Genomic DNA, 25,403 nt, shown 5'->3' on the forward strand with positions numbered 1-25,403 from the left:
TTGTCGATATGATTGGTGGACAGCATAGTTTGAGCGTGGCAGGCGCGAGTCTAAACCTTGGTCTCGGTTGCAACAGCGAGTGTGTGTTGGCGCCCAGAACATGGCATGCCCGTATGGCATACGGCAACTTTGGAGAGTCGAGACAGGTCATTACTGAAGCACGCCCTCGCTACCCTTGAACCTGCATCTGTTTGCCTTCGACCACCTATCCGGAATCTTTTACCTGTTCCAATTCTGTCGGTCGCTTCCAAAGACCACCGAAGCACGCTCACATGGGACGTTTCCCCTTAATCGCGAGCGTCTTTCCCTGAGGAGGCCATTCGTACTCGTACCGCCCTCTTTGCGTACGCAGTATAGCATTTTGCTATGTCTGCAACCACATCGGCTGCAGCGTCTGCTTCAACTACCTGCGGTGGCGGCCTGTTCAATGGTGGCTGCGGTGCTGCGCTGAACGACGTAGGCCAGGATTGGGGCACCGTCCTCTCCTCGATTGTTGTTGCTCTTGTGTCTTTGGGAGCTCAACTCCTTGGCTTCGTCCTTCTTCGCCTCCGACTCAGCAGAATCTAGTAGGATCATGCACTCCCCCATTCAGCGTGTGCACGCTGGCTAACCATCTCCTAGTCGTCCCAGATCGTACCTCGTTGCCGAACGCGAACGCGTGCCTGCCCCACCTAAAGGCGTGTGGCAATGGACGGTTCCCCTCTTCACCACGCCCAACCAGACCTTTATCGAGAAATGCGGTCTAGACGCCTACTTCTTCTTGCGTTTCCTGCGCATGCTGCTGAAGATATTCATCCCTCTCTCCGCTGTCATCCTTCCCATACTTCTACCTATCAATAAACTCAGTTGCACAGGCTGCACTGTAGGACCCGACCAACTGGGCTGGAGAAACGTCCCTGCTGTACACTCTCAACGCACCTGGGCTCATCTTGTCCTGGCTGTCCTAACCATTCTCTGGGTCCTCTATGTCATCTACACCGAATTACGTGGTTACATCCGCATCCGACAGGCCTACCTTGCATCTCCGCAACATCGTATCCGCGCTTCAGCTACCACCGTACTCGTCAGCGGTATTCCTAGAAAGTGGCTGACGGTCGACGCATTGAACGGCCTGTACGACGTCTTTCCTGGAGGCATTCGCAATATCTGGATTAACAGGAATTTCGACCATCTTGCCGACAAGGTTTCGGAACGTGATAACATCGCTCAAAACCTGGAGGAAGCGGAGACCAGTCTGATCCAGAAGTGTATCAAAAAGCACAAGAAGATGGAGGCGAAGAAGGCCAAAGAAGAAGGGCGGACCAGGACAAAGCAAGAGAAGGCACAGGACAAGACCAGAGCAGATGAGCAAGCCGAGCGTATCGCCCAAGGCAACGGTATCAGCTCAGGCGACCCTCACCAAGTCCCGCACAATCTGCAGGAGGTCCTCGACGAAATCCAAGATGACGAGCAAAGACACGACAAACAGCGAGCCTCGTCTCCTGAGCACTTGCGCGACAAGCTCGGTCAGGGCTTTGGTGCTGTAGGTCATGGGTTCGGTGCGCTCGGTAACTTCGGTCGCAAGGTTGTGGGAGAAGTCGCTGACGATGTCAATCGCGTCATACGCAACGTCAATGAGTCCGTGGACCAGGCCAACAACATGACCGGTTTCTACGCAGACGTCAATGAGCTCAACAAGTCTTCACCTGCTGAGAGACTCGCATTTGACGCATCTGTCCCTGCACAGGGGCCTGCACCTGCTCCGGCACCCCTGTCTGTTCCCGCCACATCTGCGGCCCGTGTTTCGTTCGATCGTCCTGAGGATGAGTCATCTGCAGGCCATGCATCCTCTGTACAACCCGAGACCAAAGCACCTGTAGCCCCTATGTCTTCCGGCTACCACGAGGACGAAGCAAATCAATTTGAGCCTGAACGTGCAACCGGACTCAGGAAGGCTGATGACGTTGCGGTATTGGATCGAACCCAGGCACAAGACACCAGACGCTCTGATTGGAGTGAACCATCATCTGCAAATACGCAGACAACGTGGACGGACGGTCCGAAATCCGGCGTCAAAGGCTCGAGTACATCTGACAACGACAAGCCCATTAAGCCAAGAGGCGCGCCTAGACGAGCGTGGGACAATATCAGGAGACAGGTGCAGGCGACTCCACTACCCATACCTAGCCCTCAACCCTTTGCTGTGGAGGAGGACGAATATCCTCTCAGGACCCTTGGGCAGTCGCGGAATCAGGACCCTAGCGAAGGCCCAAAACAGGACATGTCCAAGAGCAAATGGGCCAACAAATTTAGCTGGCTCAAATTCTGGGGAAAAGACGATGAAGAAGAGAAGCCTGTTTATCCGGAAGCCTTTGACGAAGAACTTGCTACTGCAGAAGAAACCGAACCGATGTGGCAGCGGTACATCGACCCCAAAGACCGCGACACTCTCCGAGAGCCAATTTTTGACAAGCCCTGGTGGCCTCGCTTACCTCTGATGGGCAAGAAGATCGACAAGATCTATTATCTACGTAAGGAGCTTGCCCGCTTGAATGTCGAAATCGAAGAGGATCAGCAGAATGTAGAGCGTTTCCCATTCATGAATTCGGCATTCATTCAATTCAACCATCAGGTGGCCGCTCACATGGCTTGTCAGTCTGTCAGTCACCACATGCCGCAGCACATGACACCTCGCCTGGTCGAGATATCGCCCAACGATGTTTTGTGGGACAACATGTCTATGAAATGGTGGGAACGCTATCTGCGTAGTGGGCTTGTTTTCGCCGCTGTCGTCGGCATGTTATTTCTCTGGGCGCCAGTGGTCGTGGTATCTGGATTCTTGTCGACACTTGATACTTTGGAGACCATCTCGTGGTTGTCATGGATTTCTAAGCTACCGCCAAAGGCTGTAGATTTGGTCCAGGGTGTCCTCCCTCCAATCTTCCTGAGTATCGTACTAGCACTGGTACCTGTCATACTGCGACTTCTGGTAAAGCAAACAGGTGTTGCTACTGGAAACGGCAGAGAGATGGGTGTTCAGATTTACTACTTCGCATTTCTCTTCATTCAAGTGTTCCTTATTGTCACACTATCGTCCGGTTTGCCAGCCTTCTTTAAGGAGGTTGCTACTGAGACCACAAAGGTTCCGGAAACGCTCGCTAAGAACCTGCCGAGAGCATCAAACTATTTCTTCTCTTACCTTACAGTGCAAGCGCTGAACAACAGCGCGGCCGCGTTGCTACAGGTCGCGGCGTTGTTGGAGTGGTTCCTATGGGCGCCCATAGTGGACACCACGGCACGTCAGAAGTGGGCCAGACAGACGAAGCTGAGAATTGTCAAGTGGGGATCTTTCTTCCCCCCCTTCACCAATTTCGCAGTGATTGGAATAATCTTCTCCATCATTGCGCCATTGGTCATGGTGTTCAACCTTATTGTGTTCAGCATCTATTGGATCACACAACGGTACAATGCCCTCTATGTCTACCAATATCGCCACGATACTGGAGGCCTCCTGTTTCCCAAAGCCATCAACCAGTTGTTCGTTGGACTCTATGTGATGGAAATTGCCATGATTGGTCTTTTCTTTGCTTTCCCAGGTAAGAACAGATGCACAGCGCAGGCCATTATCATGATTGTCATGCTTGTGGGTACGGCTATCTTCCAATGGCTCCTCAACGATGCGTTCGCACCACTTTTCCGCTACCTGCCAATCACACTTGAAGATGATGCAGTTATCCGCGACGAGGAATTCGCACGTGCTCAGCGTCTCAAGTGGGAACATCTGGCGGATCAGGAAGACGAACACGACCGACTTCAAGGTGATCCGGAGGTCAGACTGGAGGACCTAGAGAGGAAGGAAGCCGAAGAAGAGGAGCGAGCACTCGCCGAGGAGCGTAGGATGATCCATGAGCACAAACGCACCAGCATTCGCATGTCAAGTTTTGGATCTGGCTCTGTTCCCGAACACGCCCAACCCGCTATTATGGACACTAAGCCTGCGATTAATAATAGTGGTGATCGTTGGAGAAAGGTAAAGCAGGTCAGCGAACCTGTTCGCCATTTGCGCAATGTTGCTCGACCACATGCTCACGGCAGGGATGGCCATAGACCTACTGCTGTTGGTGTGGATCCACAAAGCGCAAAGGTGGACATGGAGTCTCAGAAACAGGTTGGCGATGTCCTCTTTGGTGGCTTCAGCGACGAACTTGAAGATCTGACCCCCGAAGAGCGCGATACTCTGATCCGCTACTCCTTCCAACACTCCGCGGTCCGTGCCCGTAGACCGGTTGTCTGGATCCCGCGCGATAATCTTGGAGTTTCGGATGACGAGATTGAGAGGACCAAGCGCATGAGTACTGTCGAAGACATTGATCCAGAGACTGAAAAGAGGACCCCGAGGACAAACATCTGGATCAGCAACGAAGGAACCGCATTGAACGCGAACGGCAAGGTTGTCTTTAGAAGAAGCCCTCCCGATTTTGCCAATGTAGATTTGATTGCTCTGTAGTGAGCTGATGGAGTTTGGTGGTTTCACACTTGCATAGCGCTAGGCATAAGCATCAAGCAGGCAGGCATAGCTTTGAATCATATATTTCTTATCGAGCCGATGGGCGTGCTGAGGTAGTCGGGCGTACGAGTCTCATGTTCCTAATGACTCATTCTTTGCGTTCGCATCTCCATTGCCTTTCTTCCTCTTCTTCTTCTTCTTCAAACGCACGCACGTTACATGATCCAAGTGTGGGCCGTGAGATTTGTTTCAGAGATTGCTCGGGAGGGCTGATGGGTGGGTGACCCTGTTCGTTGTCGACATAGCCGTTGATGTACGGCCATCGCCTTGACACGTTCTCTTGTGACGTCTTTCCGTGGCAGATATGCAATGCAAACATGCAAGCGCAATTACAAGTGCTGAAATATTCACGTAAATTGGTTGTGGCCGACGGTGGCATGGATAGTTGAGAGTTGTGTGGTTTGTTGGTTCAAAAATCCTCGTCAACTTCGACAGAGCAGATTATATTTCCTTTGACATTAGTCGTTGCACTGCACAACATCTGGACCACTTACTCCCCAAACCATTGATGCTGTTGGAAGAGAAACCATGTAGCTAAAAGACGTCTACATCCACACCTTGCTCATCTCAATAGCAACCTGACACCTCAAGACTCTCATGACATCCTCGGGCTTGACGCTCTTGCCCTTCATGTGCACGGCACCGACCCTCCAATCCCACGCTCTCTTGATTTGTACGCCTCTCATCGCGTTGCCACCTGCGTCGCTATTTCCGCTATTTTCGGAAGCGATACTGCCACTGCTGTTAACCATGTTCCAACTCACACTCTGCTTCAAGCCCGCAATTGACTTGCTGAGATCAGGCGTTGAGGATGTCGGAGTATGGTTGGGCTGTGTACTTAAATTCGCGACGTGGCTACTGATTGCGGCGGTGAAGACCACAGAGTTCTGAGCGTAGATACCCGGAGTTATCGTTTCCAAGTCTTCAATTGCTCGGATCAGTGTCAAGAGATGCGGTGTCTTCAGGATTTGCTTTGTTTCTATTTTCAGATCAGCCATGGTCTTGTCGCACAAGATGACAAGAGATAACTTACGATTCATCAAAGGTAATGCCTCACACAACAAAGCCATGAGGGCATCGACTTGTACCACTGATTGAGCGTCGGGATCATACAAGCCACCACGGATACTTTCCGCGGCGGACTCAATGACAGCCATCAACGCCCTAGCGGCTTCGCGTTTTCTCGCCAGTGGTCTCAACGTACCAGGCTTGCGAGTCGCAGCTTCCTCATCACCTTCGACATCGACTTCTGCTACATCCTTCACGGCATCCGCGTCGCGCAAGTCATAGAAGCGACGTAACGTTGCGTAACCACTGAGCTGTGATGCGAGTAGTTGAGCAGCTGCGACATCTTGACGCGCGATTTGATGGAGTGCAGCGTGCTGATCGTTGAGCAGAGCGTCCAGCTGTGAGTCGATGATCGCTTGCGGGGGGAATGCGGCGCTCTGTACCAGACATAAGGAGATAAGCAGGTCAATTGTACTGCGAAGCTTTCGGGAGGCGTGTGCGCGAGCGTAATATACCAAGGCGCTGCCATAATCTTGACTGGAAGCTGCCAAATCGTCGGCGTAACGCTCTGCTACCTCACGCACTTGATCAGGCAAGCCAATTTCGTTAAGAACCGCGAGCACTTTGTCTACCCGCGCTGTGGAGTCAAGCGAAATGTGATCCAGAACTTCCGATATTTTCGACTTGGCAGTCTCGAAACTATCAAGACGTCCGAGAACACGACAAGCAAGATCCCAGCCTTCTTGTACCGGTTTGCCAGTTGCGTTCTTGAAGGAGTCTTTCTTTGCCAGCACCGACGCGAATTGGACCAAGACATCATCACGCTTGATCAAGTCGGGTTGTGATGGCATACCGTGATTCAAAACCATCAGGTCGTCCTGATCGAAAGCGTCAATGATACTTCTTGCCGAGTTTGGCATCCAGCCGGCAGCACTGGCCAATTCGACCACAGCGGAGGCAATGGGCAACGACCACGTCTTCAGGATTCCTACAAGACCCTGAATATCATCCTCGCAGATGCAGCCTAGACCGACGTGGACAGGATTGAGAGTGTTGAGATAAAACTCTTCCTCGTCAGGTTTGTCGGTGGTGGCGGCAAAGGCCAGGAGCAGTTGTTTCTTGTAGGCAAAGAGAGGTGAGACATCGACTTGGCGGATAGATTGTGATTGGCGCATGGAGCGTCTACTGGCAGCGAGATCGTCTGAAATGACATCGTCGTCTTCGCCGTCCCACCAGGCAGTGAGGAAGATGACGGCCTCTAGCCAATCCTGAGTAGCAACCATGATCTCGTCACGCTTACCCAAGAGCTGGCCATACAGAGTCTTTAGACTCTCATAGATCAGCCAAGGCACCTTGCTCTCTGCACGACGGCTGGCAGTGCTAAAGCTCATGCTCGTGTTGCCAAACGGAGCGGCTGAGTAAGGGTCCTTATCACGACTGTCTGCTTCTGCGAACTGCTGCAGATCCTGCAACTCACGACGAACACGATGGCGGAAAATGGCCCAGTCGTAGCCCTTGACATCCCAGTCATTCTCGCACAGAGCGGGGCAGGTGCTGAGTAGGTCCACACAGCGACCGACAACATCTCGAACAGCGTGCAGATGATTACCGGTATAGCCGGGCTCGTCGTAACCATCTTCTAGGGCAGATTCAGCTTGTGACCAGTCGGCAGTTTCTAGTAGGTTGATGGCGTTGACCAAGTCGCCGCGCAAGGTACAGGCATAGACCATGTCCCAGAAGCGATCGTGAGCGACGGGAGTGGGGCGGTAGCGCAGAACATCGGTGAGATCATCGGGAAAGGGGTTGTGGTATGTGATGAGCCAATCGAGCAGGGCGCGCGGGATGGAGGTGGGATGGTTTGATGACATGACGAGGTTGGAGTAGGCGTTGGAGCGTTGGTAGGGAAGATGGGTGTTGGATGATGCGGATGCGGATGCGGATGCGGGATGATGGAGGCGGAGAGCGAGTTGAGCCAGATAGTTTGCCTTGTCGAGATTGTCCAGAGACTTTGGGCCGATGGCGCCGGATTGTGACTTGAGTTGTGAATGTTTCTGCCATAGCTGGGCGAGCTGTTGTGCTGTGCGGTCGAGGAGAGCAGGAGAGTCTGTGTTCTGAGCGAGATGCATGTCCTGGTACAACTGGGCCATGAGGGCATCGGAGCGCAGGACCATGTCGTCGGGCTCTGACAGCTCGGGGGAGGGCTTGGTGGCCAGCTTCTTTGCAAGACCAGGAATGGCCGTCTGTCTATCCTTGTCGATGCGCAGGCCGGTGGACTGGCGCAAAGAGTTACCCATGACATCTCCATAACGGGAACGTTTCAGGCCACGAGGGGACGACATGGCTGTAGGCTTGTTGACCGAGCGGAAGGCCGAGGGAAAGGCAGAGTTGAAGGCGGGCAGCTGGTTGTTGGGATAGTGGTCTACGACGCTCTCGCCATCGGCATCGGCATCCATGTCGTCGTCGTCGTCGTCTCTGTGATGGTCGCGCGGTGGACTGCTCGGCAGGGCGAACGAGGGCTTCGGCGCTTTGGAGTGTGGGTGGAAGGTATTCCGGCTTTCGGCAAACAGTGAGCTGCCGTAGACACTGGGCGGTGGGGGCCCAGCTGGAGTGAACGAGGCATTGGTGTATCCGGTCGGCGGCGCTTGTGCTGGCGTTGTTGACGGGTGCTCATCGTCGCCGCGACGTGAGTTTGGCGTCGATGGCGGATCCGAGTCGGGCACCTTGAACATGTTGACTATATTGGCCTCATGTATCGTCTGTCAGCGCTCTCGTCCAGATGTTAATTCCCAATGCAATGACAATCAATCTTGATCGCGTCGCTTGTACTTTGATCGCGAATCTTTGGAGCTCGACGCTTGGACCATCTGCCGCTTCCGCTTCCGCTTCTGGCTTCTGCTTCTCCTTCCAGCTTCCTTCCTTGTATCATCTTCAGATGATTTACACCAATCCTTCAATCTTCATCTCTGTGACATGACCGTGACTAGGTATGTTATACATCCATCCCTTCACTTCTCACGCATCACAATTCCTGATGAAAGACGCTGGGGCCATATGATCTGCTTGTTGCAACAGCCTCAGCTCGCTGTCGCGCGTTGCACGTTTGCGTGATTTTACATCCAGTACCATCAATCTTCTCAATACCTGATCCGACAACTTGCTTTCTCATGCTCTTGGAATCCTGTTCATCGTTAACGTTGGACTGACTCTCTATACAGATTCCTCGATAGATGACTTTTTCATATTCTTATTGTCATCGACAGACTCTCTCTAACCACTCTTCTCGATTTCCAGTTCCAATTGCTTCAGTCCCTCGAACACACTGCTCCAGTTACTCCACTCTTGGTCACCGCCCTGGAAGCCTCCTTGTAGCGGCAGCCTGGCTCCTTCCTTGTCACCCATGCCCCAACATCTTGCAATTGCCTCCTTAATGCCAACAGTGCCCCATCTTCCGATCAGCCTCTCGCCCTCGCAGATCTTGTATTGAAGTTCACGCAGCTTCTTGTTGTCTGCTCCCTCTTGAAACATGTTGAACAGTTTGACCACAACGCGAGGGAAGATGCCTGCAAGTCCATCGATGGCACCTTGACCACCGATTGTAAGTACAGGAAGGAGGTTCTGACCAAGACCTGAAAAGACCTTGAAGTGTGAAGGGTCAATACGAGGGTTCGATGCGATCAGCGTATGATCAGGGATGTCGCCATGAGATAGTTTGCATCCAACAATGTTTGCGTGTTGGGCCAGACGCTCGAAAGTCGAAGGTGCCACGACAATGTTGTTTGTCACACCAGGGTAGTGGTAGCTGTTTCATCACATCAGCAGTTGCTCAGAGGCTTCAGAGGCTGCAATATGTCTTACATCATGATCGGGATAGGGCTCTTGTCAGCCACTGCGGTAAACCATTTCTCAATGCCTTGCTGGCTAGCAGCTGACGCAAAGTAGCCTGGTGTAAGGACCATGCCGTACTCGGCACCGGCCTTCTTTGCATCCTCGAGCTGAATCAGAGTCTCCTGGACATTTTGTGTTGCAGTGCCGGCGATGATGGGTCTGTCTTTGTATCCGGCCTTGTCGAGCTCCTTGCGCTGGCTGCTAATGAGCTCGTTGCGCTCCTCGTTTGTGAGATGAATGGCTTCGCCCGTAGATCCAAGGATGACCAGACCACGGATCCCGGCTTTGACGAGAAACAAGGAATGCTTGGTCTGGGTCTCAAGGTCCAGAGGATTGTTGACCGGGTCATAGTTGGATGCAGACTGGGATGCGAAGAAGGTGGGGACCTGTCGATGCTGTCAATCCTATGAAGCTCTGATGTGTGGGGAGGGCCCAGGACTTACGGGGACGTAAATGCCCGAAGGAGGAGGTGAGGAGACCATTGTGTGTGCGAAGTTGTATAGTCAAAACGTTGATTGAGGAAAAGGACGGAACAAAGCAGATGTTGTGGTTTCCACAAAGCGAGCAAGAGGGGCAAGGCCAGGTTCTTATTACACCTTATGCGCGTTGGCCGCGAAGAAGGCCGAAGCATCGGGGGGAATGGTGGAGAGGAGCCCCACGTTCCCCCCAGAGATCTCTCGCTTCTCGGGTCATCCTTCACCGAAGAACGCCGAGTGTCGAGAGAACACCCCGAATTGGCGAACAACGTGCTCAACTGTCGGCTCCTGAGCCCGAGTCTTCGTTCCAACCTCTACCGGCCGGTCGTCTACGCTTCAATCTGCACCGACCGCTGCATCTCATCTCACAATCGCGGAAAGGACAGAAACCAACAATGTCAATCAGGGACCACCCCATCATCGATAGCCACATCCATCTTTGGCCCGCTTCAGCAGCAGACCAAGATGGTCACGCATGGATGAGCGACCCTGATTTCGTTCTCTCGAAACAACATATCCTTTCCGACTACACGGCGGCCTCATCGTCAAACTCGCCCGCTAGTGTAGTGTACGTAGAGACAGATCGTCGACTCCAAGACCCGTCTTCATCAGCTCTAGAGACTTGGGCCGCAGAAGCCATCAAGGAGCTGCAATTCTTACGAAGTATTGTCGAGGGCGATTATGGTACCGAAGCCTCGAATCTGCTCCAAGGCATTGTCTCATGGGCTCCTGTACATCAAGGGCCAGAAGTGTTTTCCCAATGGCTAGATATGGCCGAACAGACTACTGGAACGGAGACTTGGAAACGCGTAAAGGGCTTTCGCTTCTTGCTACAAGCCATCACTGATAAGACGGAGTTTGAGAACTTGGTCTTGAGCGATGACTTTATAGCAATTCTAAAGTCGTTCTCTTCACGAACGAATAAGTTCTCTTTCGATGTAGGGATTGATCAACAGAGTGGAGGTGTCTGGCAGTTGGAAGTGTTTACCAAAGTCTTGGAGAAACTGTACAACAATGTTGCGCAAGACGAGAGAACAGTGTTGGTGTTGAGTAAGCGACCTCCTCCACATCCTGTCCTTTGAGATGCTAACGACCTGAACAGATCACATGTGCAAACCAGCTTACACGTCTGAATCTCCAGACTCTTTCTCTCAGTGGAGGAATTGTATGCAAAACTTCGCTTCGTACCCTCGAGTCTACTTGAAGCTCTCGGGTGCCTTCTCGGAGCTTAGCAAAGACGACTCGCCTGTTGACTCTGCAGATGCAAAAGAGTTGGCAAAGAGAATCGAGCCATGGACGGATGTGGTTTTTGATGCTTTTGGTCCGCAGAGACTCATGTTTGGTAGTGACTGGCCCGTGTGTAATGTCAAGGGTCCGGAGGGAGAGGGGAGCTGGCCCGTGTGGACGAGTGTTGTTGAGGAGGTGCTGAATCAACGCAATTGCTCAGAAGAGGAAAAACAAAGAGTTTGGAATGGAACGGCAAAGGAAGTTTATAGGATGTGATACAAAATGGGGAGAGCATGAGTTTAGATGTGGATTTGTGAACAAATTTGGCTCGCGGCACAAGGAAATAGACAAAATGACAGGGAGTGCTCGGGAATATAATAGATATACGAAATATGATAGATTTCCCACCAGACAATAAGACTTGGAAATCCTGGCTCTTCATTGCTTACCCTCCCCACCGAGATCATGCTTATTCGTCCGAGAAAGAATACAAAACATGAAAGTAAATCCGCTATCGTAACATCATGAACAAAAAGAAAGGAATAATTATGTGACTCTAATGCAGTATTCGCAGAGTTTCGCCGCCTAGATTGCAAGAACTTCATGGCTTTGATAAGTGGGTATGATCGCAACAAGTGGTGTAGATGTGACCTCATTGAGAAGCGCGTGGGTGGTCTCAAGATATGGGAGCGCCTTCTCTGGTTTCGTCTGGTGTTGGCGGCAGAGAGTGGAATGTGCCGGGCATATCGAGCGAGTCCTTGCTCTCATTTCTCCGGTGTTGTTCCAGGATATGACCCCATGGGTTTCTTTCTTCGCCGGGACTAGGCGATGGGTCTGCGTAACTACTACTCTCTGCGCCTAGCTTGTCTGGACTCGAAGGCGCACTCCAATCAGGTTTGTTCGTTTTGAGGGGAGATTCTTCGGGGCTTGAAAGCTCGGTAGAAGTGCGCTGGGCCCCAGGTTCGGCGTTGATGACAACAGGACCTCTGCCGCGGTTGGGGTTACGGGGAGGAAGTTTGGGTGTGATACGCTTCGGTACTTCAACGAGACGAGCGCGAGAGATGAATTGAGGAGCGGTGGCTTTCTGGACCGAGTGCACCACAGGCTCTTCGATGATGGCTTCGTCGGCAGTGTCGTCGCCATCTCCATCTCCATCTCCATCGACATCGTCGAAGCTCTCCTCGGCGATATCTTTGTGCTCGGGCTTGGCAGGAGTTGATTGCTGAGGCGGAGAGTCGGAGCGCGAATCGCTGCCACTATCTGCACGTCGGTGTGATGAGCGGAAGGAGGATCGTCTCGGGCTCGAGCGAGTAGAGCGAGAGCTTGGATTGCGGTCAATCTTGGGGCGCGGCTCGGAGGTGATGTTGCTGTCTTCGGCGATCTCGTGCAAACTACTCTGACGACTGCGGAAGCTACCCACACGTGGGCTGATGGGCTCCGCAAAGTCTGTTTGTGTGCACATATCAGACATTGAGCGAGTGACGCTTGCTCGCTTAGGTTGTTCAAGCGCTGTGCCGGCACTCGAGGTGGCAGTCTGCGACAGATTGGATGTCTTCCAGGTGGAATTGCTGCTGCTGCGATTACGACTACCGGTTTTCTCCAAGCTTTGTCTGCTGAAGGTATTGAAGATGGGACTAGTGGGAGCGGGCTGGAAATTGAACTGTTCCCAACTGGCGCGCTTTTGTGTGCCGGCTTCACGGATGCTCATGCCTTCTTTCTCGAGAGCCAGAACGCCATACGGGTCTGGATCTTCTCTGTCTGGAATGCCAAAGAAGTGGTCTGGATTGTTGATGTCCAAGTCACTCGGCGGTGGAGCCGAGGGTAGGACGGACTGGTCGACGTCCTTGTCGCCCTGAGCGGCCTTGATGGTTTCCAGGAGTGGGCGACACTCGAGGGGCGGATGGCGGATCTTGCCAGCCAGGATGTCGCCCACCGAGATCTTTTCGTTGTAGAAGCGCTCGTTCTCATCGGTCCGCTCAATGACGACGGTGCCGTCTATCTGGACACCAGCATAAAAGCCTCGCGATTTGAGATAGGTGAATATTGGCGCTTGTCGCTTGTGGATTTCAGTTTCCAGAAGGCCGCCAGCTCCCACGGGACCTGCGACAGCACTGACTTCTCCTCCGAGGGTGCAGCGAATCTTGGAGAAGGCATCGAGTGCCTTTTGAGTGTTGATGACGACTACACAGTCGTAGATGTCGACGCCTACTAGGAAGCCGAGGCCTGCGGTATGTAGCATGATGCCCGATGGAGGTGACCAGCTGCCGTCTGCAGTTCTGCCGACCAGGACACCGGAACCACCGGCGCCCGAGACCCAAAGGCCGGTGCGCATTGTTGTGAAGATGGCGAGACCTTTTGCATTCTTGATGACTTCTGGCGGTATGTGTTTGAGGACGCGCTGTTTGGCCTTGGGGCCGTCGGGCGTGGGCTTTGTTGTTTCTTCTTGGTAGAAGCCATCCTCTGGACTCTGCGGTTAGCGGAGACGCGTCTAGACGGGTCATAGCATGACGTACTGCAGAAACTGCGCAGAATGCGAGCGGCCTTGTCACTCTCCCGGTCCAGAGTGGTGGGCCAAAAGGCCTCGGAGCCCAGCTTGTTGCTCAGCTTGTTCACAGGCGCGCCCAGCTTGTCGACGAGGTTCCACGCCTTGTCGAAGCCGACCTTGCCTCCGCCGCTTACTCGAGACCACCATGTGCTTTGTTGCCCCGTCATGTCGAGGACTTGGGACGCATCAATCTCCAATGTGCGTGTGGCTTTCGTACATGGCCAGCGGCAATCTAGGGGAACAGGGATCAAGGAAGAAGAGAAGGAGAAAGAGAGGCTCGACTGCTGGCCAGGATCTTCTGGCTGGCGTAGGAAAACGGTGCTTGCTTTCCCTGTCCATCACCGTTGACGTATGCATGCACAGACCCACCGAAACTCTCTCTTCCGCAGACTCCCACCATGGCCCCGTCTTCAATACCAAGCCCGACAATCTTGAGCTATTGCCCTCGAGCCTTTGCGACTTGCAACTGCATCTCCCACTCGCTCCACCACTGACAATGTCCTGTCGGCCAAAAATCTATCAGGCACCCTCGCTTTGCGCTTCCCAATCTAACCCGCCCGCATGCCTAATCTGCTCCTATAACGGCTGCTTCTTTTGCTGTCCTCGACAAAGCTAGATGCATGGGCTGAGACATTCACTCCAGCGCCCGCTCGTATCCGCTGCCATGAGCCCTATACGACTGTCGTCCGTCACGCGTCAGCTTTCAGCTTTGTCACTCATCCCATCTTGTCGTCGCTTCTTGTCGACTTTCATCATTGCATCCGCCCTGCATCTCATTTCGAAAAGCTTCGACGCTTGCCCCCTCGGTCCGAGCCTTGACCCCTCTAACATTCACCTTGCTATTTCAGGCTTTGCGCGACAGGAACTAAATCTTGTCCTCTCCTCGCTCCATCATGCTTCATGTTCCATTCATCGGCTTTACCATGGCCGTTGTTGGCTTTGCAATATGTCTCAGTTGGAAGCCGAAAGCCTTTACTCTTCTCTCCATTGTCTCGTAAACGGCTCACATGCATCCGCCCAGAGCTGAATCAGCTATCCGTAAGCCGAATCGCTCGTCTTGGTCATTCCAGAAGTCAAGATCGTCTTCAAACATACACTTTTTTTGTCATTGAAAAGGTGCTCAAGGCCACACTGCTCTACGCATCATCATGTGCCTTCGAGATATGATCGTGTCAAAAACGACTTTGAAACTGAGATACAATAGAAATATATACAATGCATGGGAAATCCTCTCTACACCAAAAACGCCTCCGCTGTAATTACATTCTGCCAACCATCTCTCAATCAGTCTTGATAGCACCGTAGATCCTACGGACAAAAGCATAGGCAGTCAGGAACCCAATGGTTCCGGTCAAGAGGGCATATACGGCGCATGCAAGAACCGAGTATGCAAAGAAGAGCAATGAAGATACAAACCCGTGGATATGCAGGTGGTTGAGATAATAGTAGATGCAGTAGGCGAAAATCCAGAAGCTGCTCGAGGCGCCAACCATAAAGCTGTGCCACCACCAGTGGTAATTCTGTTGATTTAGTTAGCTATTGTGATGTAAGACGAGCATAAGACACTATTCACCTCAGAACATAGCTGAATATATACAGCTATGACTGTAACTTCCATGACTACCGCAACCAGCATAGCTGCTACGACAGCGAGGAAACCGAACACATAGTAGTAGCCGCTCTTGTCCTGCCAGATGCTCTTGAACACAAACATGAGTTCGATTGCCACAACGAAAAACGCGGGCAGCCCCGCGAGAAGGATGCTTTGCCAGCTGCGGATGTACCAACTCTGCTGGGGGATCTGGCGGGGAATAGTGCTGGCTCTGATAGGGTGAGACCAAGCTCCAACGCGCACATAGCCGTACCAAGAGCCTATGTACACGAGCGGGAGCTGGATTAGTAGCCATAACGCGACAAGACCGACAAGTGTTCCGAACGGAAGAGCGGTGCTTGAAGCTTGTGCCCAGACGAAAAGGTTGAGAATAAATACAGCGGCGAAGACCAGGCCAGGGAAGAGAGTCGCGGTAACGAAGCAGTTCCTCTGCCAAACCTGGCCACCGAATGTCTTGTACACGCGAGCAGAGAAGTAACCAGAAACGAGGCCGGCAAGCACGAAGAGAGCGATAGCAACACTGATGAAACCACCCCGGAAAGACGGATTGAGAATGCCAAAGCAGGAAAGAATGATCAGACCAGCAACAACGAAGACTAATTGAGTGCCAGAGCCGACAAGGGCAGCCAGGACACCTCCGTTAGCAGGGGTACGGAAGACGTCGGCGTGGACGAGTTTCCAGCCCGTGAGATCCTCTACTGATTCATCGTCTGAATCAACGTCGTTGTCGACATCGCCCTGATCCAGTAGTCCGCTGGTCTTCTCTTCGAGTCTACGAGGTGAGCGAATGCCAGTCCTGCCACGCTTGATCCTGAGTTTGCCCTCCTCGACGTTGGCAGCCTTGAGATCGCCGCGAACAGTACGGGCGAAGATGACAGCCACAACAGCGGTGAGCAGGCCAGAGATGATGATAGAGTTGACAATGGCGAACCAGTGAGTGCCAGTGGTATCCTCCTGGTCTGCAAAATACAGACTCCATCGGTTCTGCCACTCGAGATGAGGCTCTTCTCTAAAGTATACCGAGTATGTGTAAGGAATGGTAAGAGTGGCATCCTCGTCGACGTCCTCAATTGTGGCTGGGTGGTAGGATGAGTCGGAGGAGTAATAAGAGGGAGCAGCGGCAGCAGTACCGTTCTTGCGCATGCTCAATTCCATGCCGTTCGTGACGTGGGCGATGGAGGCGGGTATGCCTTGGGCATCCCTGTTGGCAGCCTCGATGCTCTTTGCGTAGACTTCGAAGCCGACTATGACCTTCTTTCCTCGTTGTCCATCTCTTCCTGGTGCCATGTGGTATCGGATGACGAGGGTAACGTGATTGTTGATGAAGTAGCGAGGATGGCCAGTGACAGGGTCCTCATCTTGAAATCCCATTTTGAATCCTGAAGCGTAGTATTTGCGACTCTTGTCAGCCGATACAAAGTTTGTTGCGCCTGGCAGGTTGTCGACGACCCACTCGGCCACGTAGTTGTCCTTTACAATCTCTTGAGCCCTTTGCAGACCTGCCCTGTCGACCTTGTGGCTGCAGAGGTAGTGGCTTTCGTCGTCTTTTCCCATTTCCAGCTCGTAGTCGCTGACGACAATGCGATCACCTCGGAGGACTTCACCTAGGTTCAAGGCGATGCTCGATCCGGAGATAAGGCGGCCGACTCGTCGACGGCCACTGGGAGGGCATACAAAGGGGAGTTCCGAGTATGCATATTGGATTTGGGTCTTGTCCGAGTAGACCTTGTTGATAAAGAGCGGTATCACATCGCCGTCGCTATAACTTTTGATTGACCAACCTGCGTCATGTCAGCGTATGTCAACTATGCTGAGGCCGGCGTAGTGGCGTACCGGGAATGTAGAAAGCCTGGGTGAAAGTGACGAGAAGATACAGAGCAGCCCACAGACTACTGCGAGTCGTCGGGGCGATGGCCATGTGTGTGTGTATGTGTGTGTGTGTGCGCGCGAAGGTGCGTATGTGTACAGAATTAAGGTGGTAGAATTAAACTATTCTTGACAGCCGATGGCTTGCAACGAGGTCAGCGACATGGGCTGGAGCCTTTTTCCCGCTCGCCTCAGCCGACAGATGGTTGAGCAGGCCGATGTTGAGCAAAGTCGTGCCTGTCCCACAAACGAGCGCGGTGGTTGACACTAGTCTTACAATACGGCTATCAGTAGGAGGAGAAGCAAGGGATCAGCAATCGCTGTGCCGACAAAAGTAAAACCAAAGCGGTCGGGAAAAGGGCGCGAAAGGCGGAACGAGAGAATGGAAGAGAAAAGACAGGCGGGATGCCGAGAAGTGGCAGTTACGACGTCTGGTGCATGTGTGAGAAGGGGGTCGAGCCTTCTCAAAAATGCATGCAAGCTGCTGCGTAAGATAATAGAGAAAGCTTGTCCCTTGTTCCTTGTCCCTTGCCCAGTCAATTCATCCTCGGCCCCGGCTTGTTCAGCGGTCAGCCACACGGCCCGAGTTGACGGCCGCCCTTTTGAAACATAAACATCTCTTGAAAGGTTGATTGCGCAAGCTCTTGTTCTGTGCTGAGCCTGTCTGACTCTTGTCTTTCGCACAGCCCATCGATCGGGTAATCTCAGAAGACGCAAGTCAGCTTCGAGTCAGTCGGCTGGAGCTGCACTCTGAATCGTCTCAGCAGCTGATGACATTGGTATCACCGCCCCGATCAATAAAGCCACTTTGGAGCAGTCACACTTTGACTGAGGATGGTGATGATCACATTACATGGTCGACTGGCATGCCATCAAGATTCAGAACCAATGATCCTTAGTTGCTCTTTGGTTGTTGTCGCATATTAGGTATATGATGAATAGCTTGCTACCACTGCTACAGACAGGTAAATGTTTTCCTTCTCTGCAAACGCTCATTCCGCTTCGTGCACCACCAAATCAATGGTCGAGACAACGTCTTCGCAGAGGCAACACACAGCCGACGTGGGGAGTCTGTTATACATTTGCAGGTTCCCTAGTACTCTAAGTTCTAGCACATGGTTTTTGTCGAATGCGAAACAACGAATTGCGATATGTCGGTCCTGCACAGAGAGTGGGATATAAGTTCAATGTGAGGTAGCAGACTTGACTACGTTGTAGAGGTGGCGGCCTTCCCAATAATGCCTCCGATCCTTGCACCTAGCTCTGCATATGCCACGGTTCCATCATTCTCGTCAGCGGCGTTGACAGCATCGCTGTACAAAGCTTCCATGTCCTCTTGCCCTACTCTGACCAGCCATCCACTCGCAGTGATCATATTGCGGTGCTGTGCATGGCTCTCGAGAAGCAAACCTGAAGCTCTGATCAATCCCTCAACCCATTCTCGATTGACTCCTGCGCCGATGCGACTCGCCACTTCTTCAAGGTCGACAAATCGTCTGCTCTCAAGCTCGTTTCTTACAATCTGCACAGCCAGCTCCCGTCTCTGCGTTTCCTCTTCGCGCGCCTTCTCTTCTCTAAGCCTCTTCTCCTCTCTCTCCTTGGCTCGCTTAGCTTCCACCTCTGCCTCTTTTGCTGCACGTCTAGCTTTCTCGGCTGCAAGCTGTGCCTCGCGTTCCGCTGCTCCCTCGGCATCTCTCGCACGTTGAGCTTCACCTTGTGAGCGCATGAACTCGTGATATGCACGGCGTTGATCTCGGCGCTGCAAGGACTTTGCCTTCTTGGCACCAACAGTGCGATTGTTGTTGCTGCCCTGCGGGGCTTGAGGTCGTGGATTAACAGGACCTGGCTCTTCATCGTCGTCCTGAGGGGGACCAGCCGGCCCAGCAAAGTCATCGAAAGGAGCGTCTGGTTGCTCTCGTACATCTTCCTCTGCGTCCTCAACAAATGGACGTGGTGGAGGTACTGCTTGTTGGTTCTCCGGCTCAGGTATTTGGTGTTCGACCTCTTCGGGTCGAGAGTCCGGATGGTGTTGCACGTGAGGGGTTCGTTGCTCCTGAATGTGGGCTTGAATTTGGGGGGCGTAGTAGAGTGCTGTACACAAAGCCGCAAGATGCAGTAAGTCCTGATACAAAGGTGTACCCGGTGTAGCGAAAGGTAGCAAGATGTTCAGGCCGCGTTGAATGTGAGAAAACGGGTTGACCATGGTATCGCTTCTTTGACCTCGACCAGCAGATCTGCCAGACTCGATTGGTCAGAAAAACTTCTCCGTTCCTTAATGTGATCCCAACCCGAAGTCACGACGGTCTGCTCAATTGAAGCTCGCCTTCAAGACCGCGATGAGTCGCGACCGGCTTGAAAGCAATGAATCCGGTGGTTTGTCCAATCAGTTATCAGATGTATACACTCGCGACGACAAAGATTTTGTGCTAAATCTGAATTACGAATTGTATTGTAGGAATCGCAGTTAAGGACGACTGAAGACAATTCGAGGTTTGGCAAGCTGGTCCAACAATGATATCACGAAATGCACGGACGCAAAGGAAGAAAGACCTTCGTTGTGGACCCTCGTCGTGCAAACCGTTTCCCTTTCCTTTCCATCAATTCATCATCCAATGGTCAATAACAAAGAGAAGCTAGGAAGAGAGATACGGGTTTTCTCAGACTCCAACATGACACGTCACTCTGAGAGGAATCACGCAACGTGCTCCATACAGTTTAGTCATGTACGGCTAAGAGCAGCTCATTCGTGAGGTCAAATGCTTCGTTTTCGGATCCGAATATGGGATCGAATACGTGATCTGGTTTACATCCAAGTCTAGACATGTTGAACTGTAGCATGATGCCATCCACAAGCTCCAAGGCTGCGCAGCATCCTTAGCGGCTCATAGAACAGCTTTGTTACAAAACGATTGTAGCTACAACATTTCAGGCGCTCATTATCGAAGGACAACAGGAGATGTGGCATGAGTAATGGTGGGATATGGCTTGAAAGACCAAGACACGACCTTCATAGCGAAATGAGACAGCGCCTGATGATAGTGAAAGATTGACGAGTGTTAGCACTGTTGATAAGGAAGATAAGAAATACGACCTATGTGGAAGGTCGTACAAGAAATGCCATCTGATGGAAAAGTACGTAGGCTACGGAGCATGCGATCGTCGGCATAAAAGTCTGACTTTGAAATGACTAGCTTTATGCCCTTGAATGGACAATACCCTTCTCAAGAGCGACTATGCTTTCTCTGACTTGAGGGCAGAAGTGTTTCCTCAGTAATTCACCTTCCCAGATAGTCGTTGCGAAAGGATTGCTGCCTTCCACTTCGTCTCTTAGAGGGTTGAACACACCATCACCCTTTCTCTCCTCGGTGTACCATAATGCTGCAATCTTCTTGCCCTGAACCTTGGTGACTTGTTGCAATAGGCCCATCATCGCCAGGCATGACTTCTCAGGCAATTGCAAGGAAATGGTAAGAAGCTGTTTGGCGAAAGCTGCAAGGCGAAGAGGTGGTACTGAACGAAGGTTTTGCGGCGGTAGCAGGACTGACGACAGAGATCGAAGGAGCAGTACAGTTGTTGTCTGAACATTGATCTTGTGTTTTGCCTGCTGAGGCAGAAGAGCTTCGTCATCGTTACCGTCAGGATCTCTCAAGCGCAGAGACTTGGCACTCAACTCGAGGTCTGGGTTCATTGACGAAGGTAGGAGGGTTTTGTAGAGGTGGGTGATGAAGAATTCGAGATCGAGATGTAAAGAACCGACACTCTTTACAACGTCTTGACCTTGAAGAAGGGCGAATGCTGTGATGATACAGAGAAGAGATTCGCGGTTGATGTTTCTCGGTGCTGTGGAGGCATCTTCGTCTTCTTCAGCAAGCGCTTGTTCAGCAGCTTCGGTCGTGATGACGAGTTCGCGGAGAGCTTCCAGGATATCACCGAAGAAATCCTGGTTGATGAGATGAGCATAACGAGCCAATCCTTCCAGTACGGCGCCCATAAGTTGAGGTACGCGTTGCTTGAGGATACGGAAGTAGGCAACAAATACCAATTTCAGCATCTCTGACTGGTTCTTGTCACGCTCCTCGTGTGAAACGGTGGCGTCAGCTTCCCTGAACTCTTTCTCGACACCCTTGACCTCACGTAGACGTTTCCTCTCCTTTTTGGTTCTAAATTCGCGCTTCTGCTTTTGCTTCATAGCCGGCTCGTCCTCGTCCTTGTCAGTCCGCGTGCTGCTGCTTCTGTGTGCAAATTCGGACAATAGTCGCAGGTGCAAGAACGTGTTCAAGACAGATTCGTGGATGTTGTAGCTTCGCGACTTCATCATCTTACACAGCAAATCGACAGCCTCACGGGAGGCATTGCCATCCTCATCGTCGCGGAACAAAGTCTCCAAACATTCGACGCACTTGTGGAAATCAGGATTCACCTGCCTGATGCTGAGTCGGCCGACCAAGATGTTGATGAGATCACCACGGAAGTTGAAGTGTGGAACGGTGTTGAGCAGAGTGCAGGCGCAAGAGATGGCGACAGTGGCTACAGAAGCAGCTTCCTTGTTCTTGTCGCCGCTCTTCTTTGCAGCTCTCGTCAGCGATCTGACATATTCATGATAACCTCCAACGAGCATTTGCTCAAAGTTGCGTAGTTTGCGAACGTCCTTGGACAATTTCTGTTTCAGCTCCTCCTTAGACACGGGACGAATACGGTAACCAGGGATAATGTCGCGATAGATGGCAAGTTGAGTAGCCAAGCACAACTTGACCACAGTCCTGTTTTGTGATGTGGCGTGAACTTGCAGCTTCTTGAGCAGGGCAATGTTTTCTTCCGGGTCTTCTGAGATCATGCTGGCGATACGCGCGAGCTCCTCCTTGGCCTGGAGAATCTGCTCGCGTGGTGAGATCTGGGGCACCTCAGGTACCTCCTCTTCCTCGTCGTCATCATCATCATCCTCTACAGCTTCTCCCTCGTCGCCGCTTCCCAAAAAGCTGTCAGCGTCCTCCTCTTTCTGTTCGACAACAGCAGGTGCTTGCTCAACCCAACCCTCGGCAGTCTTAATGGGCAGTCTCGTCTCCTCCTTCTTTTTCTTCAGGTTACGAGGGCGGTTCTCGTAATCCTGTTCCAGGTTCCACCCAGCGGCGTTGCGATAGAAATCATCGATCTTTTCCTCGGAGGAGACACCGTTCTTTGTGCTATGGGGAGGCGACTCGACCTCTGGGCTGATACGGCGTCTCTTTGCGACTGGAGCCATTTTTAAGATTATTTTTGGTGGCAGAAGTATGGTTCGACGAGCAAAGGGAGCGGTACAATGGAAAGAAAAAAGATAGGCTCGCGCTTAGGCCAAGCGGCCAATCAGAGGGCTGCATTTGCGGGGAAAGAGCCAAACCCCCGAGACGCCGTCCTCCGCATTTGTCGAAAGCATCCGAGGATTCTTTTTTCTGCCTCGCTCTTTCCTGCTGTATCGACCCAATCCTTGTTTGTACACCAAGCGCCACTGCGACTTCCCCATCTTGACAAACATCTCCATCGCCCTTGGCCTGCCTCGTTAATCTTCCTGCGCCTCCCTTATAACTCGACCTCGTAACCACCGCAGACATGCGTCCTCTCACAGAAGGAGAATCCAAGACGGTCTTCGAGAAGCTCGCCAACTACACTGGAAAGTCCCTCACAAACCTTTTGACCGACACGGCGCCCGGAAAGGATGGAAAAGCTTCGAGATTCGTCTTCCGTGTCCAAGAATCACGAGTCTACTACGTGCGCGAGGACATGGCAAACCTGGCCACCTCGGTAGCAAGAGACAACCTGCTGTGCCTTGGAAATTGCATTGGCAAGCTGACCAAGACTGGCAAATTCCGCCTTCACATCACCGCTCTGGACATCATCGCTCCCCATGCTCGCGCAAAGATCTGGGTTAAGCCCAACGGAGAGATGCCCTTCTTGTACGGTGGTCACATTGTCAAGGCTCATGTCGGACGCTGGAGTGAAGACTGCCCAGAGCACCAAGGTATCATCGTCTACTCGATGAACGAGTATGTAGACCCTTCTCCTTGTTTTCATAGCAGCAGACGCTAATTCGATACAGCACTCCTCTTGGCTTCGGTGTCACCGCCCGCTCTTCCGCCGAGGCAAAGCGTTTGGACCCCACCGGCATCGTTGTATTCAGACAGGCCGATTGTGGCGAGTACCTCAGAGAGGAAGATACCCTCTTCCAGTCTTGAACGTCCTGACGTCTTTTCCGTCACCAACACCACCTCATTACGAACCGCCGCCTACCCGCGCCCGAAGGAGCTGCCTCGCATGTTGCATTTGAGATACCCGTTGACCGATTTGGGACGACAGGAGTTATAGGAGTTCAGCAGGGGTCAAAAGGTCCATCCGAAAGAAAGATGGTACAGCGAAGAAGGAAGGTTCGCCCTATGAACAATATTTAGACTAGAGGCACATATTTGTCAACAGGCCAAGTCCACCCATTTCCCTTCATTTCATCGTGTACGGTCGTTTCGGATCTCCCTTACGCCGCCGACAACACTAGAACAAAGGAAGCGACCGTGACGTCAATCGCGGTGACCACCCCCACGTTTATTTCCTCTTCTTTGCCCCCTTCTCGTCACTCTCACGGTCAGGGGCAGCGCGCGTAACCACAGGACGGACAGAGAGAGGCATGCTGTAGGATCCAGGGCAGGTGTTTCCAGCTGACACGACCAGGTCAGGGACCAGCAGCACACGAGGTCGACGGACAGGCAGAAACTCAGGAGGTGGGATGGTGACGAATCCATGGTTGGTCGACACTTGAGTGGTTGCACGATTCCATGATTTCCAATGCCTGCCCTTGTCGAATTGAGCCTTTGCCTCGACCGCCAGTGGTATGCCTTGATAAGAGGCCTACGAGGAGGCCAGCTAAGCTATCCCATAGGACGTGTAGTATAAAGGAACAAAAGTTTGTGCACTTCTACTGACCCGATGGATGGTAACGCTGTTGTGGGGATGCGAACCCAATGCCCGCTCATATCGTACGGATAAGACCCAGCACTATGAGCGACAGGCTAAGCTCTGCTCTCGACGGTCAGAGTGACAAAGACGCAACACAGCCAACATTTGATATCGACAGGGCCTCCAGCCGCAGGTAAATACTTCAACTAAGGTGATCAGCTACGTGAAGTCTGCATCAGTGACAGAATCTGGGGAACGATGAGTCGGGAGCTTCACATAGTGCCTACGTATAAAGCAATCTACCTGTGCCTCAAGGATGCGAAATCTCTCTAGATCGTCAGGCTTACGTTCACCAAGGTCCTGATATATTGATGCTTGTATCAGACATGCTTGAAAGTGTCGACGACATCACGCGCTACTTGCCTCTCACTAGATATGCTGAGGGACGATGTAGTAAATATGACTTAGCAGTCCACTGAGAACTAGTCCGGGACGTCCTCTTGTCCAGAGTTAGCTAAACCTCGGAGAGAGAGATAGGCCCTGCACGATCGATAGATTTGGATGACCAGAGTGTTCTTGTGCAGACAAGCAGTATAAGGCGTATGCGGAGATGGAAGCTTCGTTCCTTAATTTTCTGTTTGGTACAGAGATACTGATAGAGGAGTCGCATACCATTTGCAACTGATGCTCTCTGAGCATACAAAGGTCGGACAAAGACTGTGGCCTACTAAGTAAGCTTCTTTGTTCAGACCCCATCCGGATGAATAGCCCTACATCACCACCCCATCATGGATACATGTAAGCTCGATGTTTACCTGAGACAGAGCACTCTGGACTCCATCGAGTGAAAGCGTGATCTATCTTTAGACAAGAATCGGGAGCAGCGAGTGAGTTTGAGAAGAGCTACCCTATGTTCCCAGCCAAACCTTCCGAAGTTCCTCCGCAACCAACGACATCTCTACCCAGCGGTACAAAGTGTAGGACCACAAGCAATATCTGCTGATAATTTTGCTTGCACCATACAAGTACCGTACATCGCGACATCAAATATCTAAGTACACATGTTCTGCCTGCTTTCTTAACAATCCTGTTCACTCAGCGAACGCAGTGACCCCTTCTCCTTTCCGTCACTCCATAGACTGTGCAGCCGACCGGCTCTCAGGCACGAGCATTTTGCGTTGCGAGACGGTGTCAGCATGTGGCTGACCGCCACTAGGTCCCTCAATGACCTCCGAAACGCCCTTGCTCCTGCGAGTTTCTTTTTTCGAGCTTGAAGTGGTTCCTGATCTAGGTTCGATTGCTAGCGTAGGGGGGGGGGGG

The 25,403-nt window shown here is 52.2% G+C and overlaps 11 protein-coding genes across 11 annotated transcripts; 5 read left to right on the forward strand and 6 right to left on the reverse strand.

The window, feature by feature from the left end:
• Nucleotides 1–366: 366 nt before the first annotated feature.
• On the forward strand, nt 367–4,486 carry AUEXF2481DRAFT_6520 (uncharacterized protein; the record flags this gene model as incomplete). The annotated part of the gene is made up of 2 exons (XM_013486793.1): nt 367–566; nt 622–4,486. 2 exons carry the CDS (start codon nt 367–369, stop codon nt 4,484–4,486), a joined length of 4,065 nt encoding a protein of 1,354 aa, XP_013342247.1.
• A 605-nt stretch (nt 4,487–5,091) lies between these two features.
• AUEXF2481DRAFT_6521 (uncharacterized protein) lies at nt 5,092–8,283 on the reverse strand (the record flags this gene model as incomplete). Its single annotated transcript, XM_013486794.1, has 2 exons — nt 5,092–5,525; nt 5,580–8,283. 2 exons carry the CDS (start codon nt 8,281–8,283, stop codon nt 5,092–5,094), a joined length of 3,138 nt encoding a protein of 1,045 aa, XP_013342248.1.
• A 538-nt stretch (nt 8,284–8,821) lies between these two features.
• On the reverse strand, nt 8,822–9,921 carry AUEXF2481DRAFT_6522 (uncharacterized protein; the record flags this gene model as incomplete). Its single annotated transcript, XM_013486795.1, has 3 exons — nt 8,822–9,353; nt 9,410–9,825; nt 9,883–9,921. 3 exons carry the CDS (start codon nt 9,919–9,921, stop codon nt 8,822–8,824), a joined length of 987 nt encoding a protein of 328 aa, XP_013342249.1.
• Nucleotides 9,922–10,310: 389 nt separating this feature from the next.
• Nucleotides 10,311–11,418, forward strand: AUEXF2481DRAFT_6523 (uncharacterized protein; the record flags this gene model as incomplete). Its single annotated transcript, XM_013486796.1, has 2 exons — nt 10,311–10,965; nt 11,018–11,418. 2 exons carry the CDS (start codon nt 10,311–10,313, stop codon nt 11,416–11,418), a joined length of 1,056 nt encoding a protein of 351 aa, XP_013342250.1.
• A 283-nt stretch (nt 11,419–11,701) lies between these two features.
• On the reverse strand, nt 11,702–14,000 carry AUEXF2481DRAFT_320437 (uncharacterized protein). Its single transcript, XM_013486991.1, has 2 exons — nt 13,656–14,000; nt 11,702–13,581 (listed from the first exon to the last, which is right to left on the reverse strand). Exons 1-2 carry the CDS (start codon nt 13,852–13,854, stop codon nt 11,819–11,821), a joined length of 1,962 nt encoding a protein of 653 aa, XP_013342445.1. The 5' UTR covers nt 13,855–14,000; the 3' UTR covers nt 11,702–11,818.
• On the forward strand, nt 13,678–14,445 carry AUEXF2481DRAFT_320422 (uncharacterized protein). Its single transcript, XM_013486992.1, has one exon. It carries the CDS (start codon nt 13,833–13,835, stop codon nt 14,301–14,303), a length of 471 nt encoding a protein of 156 aa, XP_013342446.1. The 5' UTR covers nt 13,678–13,832; the 3' UTR covers nt 14,304–14,445.
• Nucleotides 14,170–15,048, forward strand: AUEXF2481DRAFT_320490 (uncharacterized protein). The gene is made up of 2 exons (XM_013486993.1): nt 14,170–14,725; nt 14,892–15,048. The coding sequence occupies exon 1, from the start codon at nt 14,304–14,306 to the stop codon at nt 14,712–14,714; it is 411 nt and encodes a 136-aa protein (XP_013342447.1). The 5' UTR covers nt 14,170–14,303; the 3' UTR covers nt 14,715–14,725; nt 14,892–15,048.
• AUEXF2481DRAFT_31029 (uncharacterized protein) lies at nt 14,968–17,217 on the reverse strand (the record flags this gene model as incomplete). The annotated part of the gene is made up of 3 exons (XM_013486852.1): nt 14,968–15,207; nt 15,261–17,080; nt 17,133–17,217. 3 exons carry the CDS (start codon nt 17,215–17,217, stop codon nt 14,968–14,970), a joined length of 2,145 nt encoding a protein of 714 aa, XP_013342306.1.
• An 858-nt stretch (nt 17,218–18,075) lies between these two features.
• AUEXF2481DRAFT_320312 (uncharacterized protein) lies at nt 18,076–19,863 on the reverse strand. Its single transcript, XM_013486994.1, has one exon. It carries the CDS (start codon nt 19,366–19,368, stop codon nt 18,373–18,375), a length of 996 nt encoding a protein of 331 aa, XP_013342448.1. The 5' UTR covers nt 19,369–19,863; the 3' UTR covers nt 18,076–18,372.
• A 495-nt stretch (nt 19,864–20,358) lies between these two features.
• Nucleotides 20,359–22,404, reverse strand: AUEXF2481DRAFT_31031 (uncharacterized protein; the record flags this gene model as incomplete). Its single annotated transcript, XM_013486853.1, has 1 exon — nt 20,359–22,404. One exon carries the CDS (start codon nt 22,402–22,404, stop codon nt 20,359–20,361), a length of 2,046 nt encoding a protein of 681 aa, XP_013342307.1.
• Nucleotides 22,405–22,748: 344 nt separating this feature from the next.
• Nucleotides 22,749–23,371, forward strand: AUEXF2481DRAFT_67198 (uncharacterized protein; the record flags this gene model as incomplete). Its single annotated transcript, XM_013486922.1, has 2 exons — nt 22,749–23,182; nt 23,236–23,371. The coding sequence occupies 2 exons, from the start codon at nt 22,749–22,751 to the stop codon at nt 23,369–23,371; spliced, it is 570 nt and encodes a 189-aa protein (XP_013342376.1).
• Nucleotides 23,372–25,403: the final 2,032 nt, after the last annotated feature.

The sequence above is a fragment of the Aureobasidium subglaciale genome, assembly GCF_000721755.1.
Source record: "Aureobasidium subglaciale EXF-2481 unplaced genomic scaffold scaffold_15, whole genome shotgun sequence".
Taxonomy (NCBI): Eukaryota; Fungi; Ascomycota; class Dothideomycetes; order Dothideales; family Saccotheciaceae; genus Aureobasidium; species Aureobasidium subglaciale.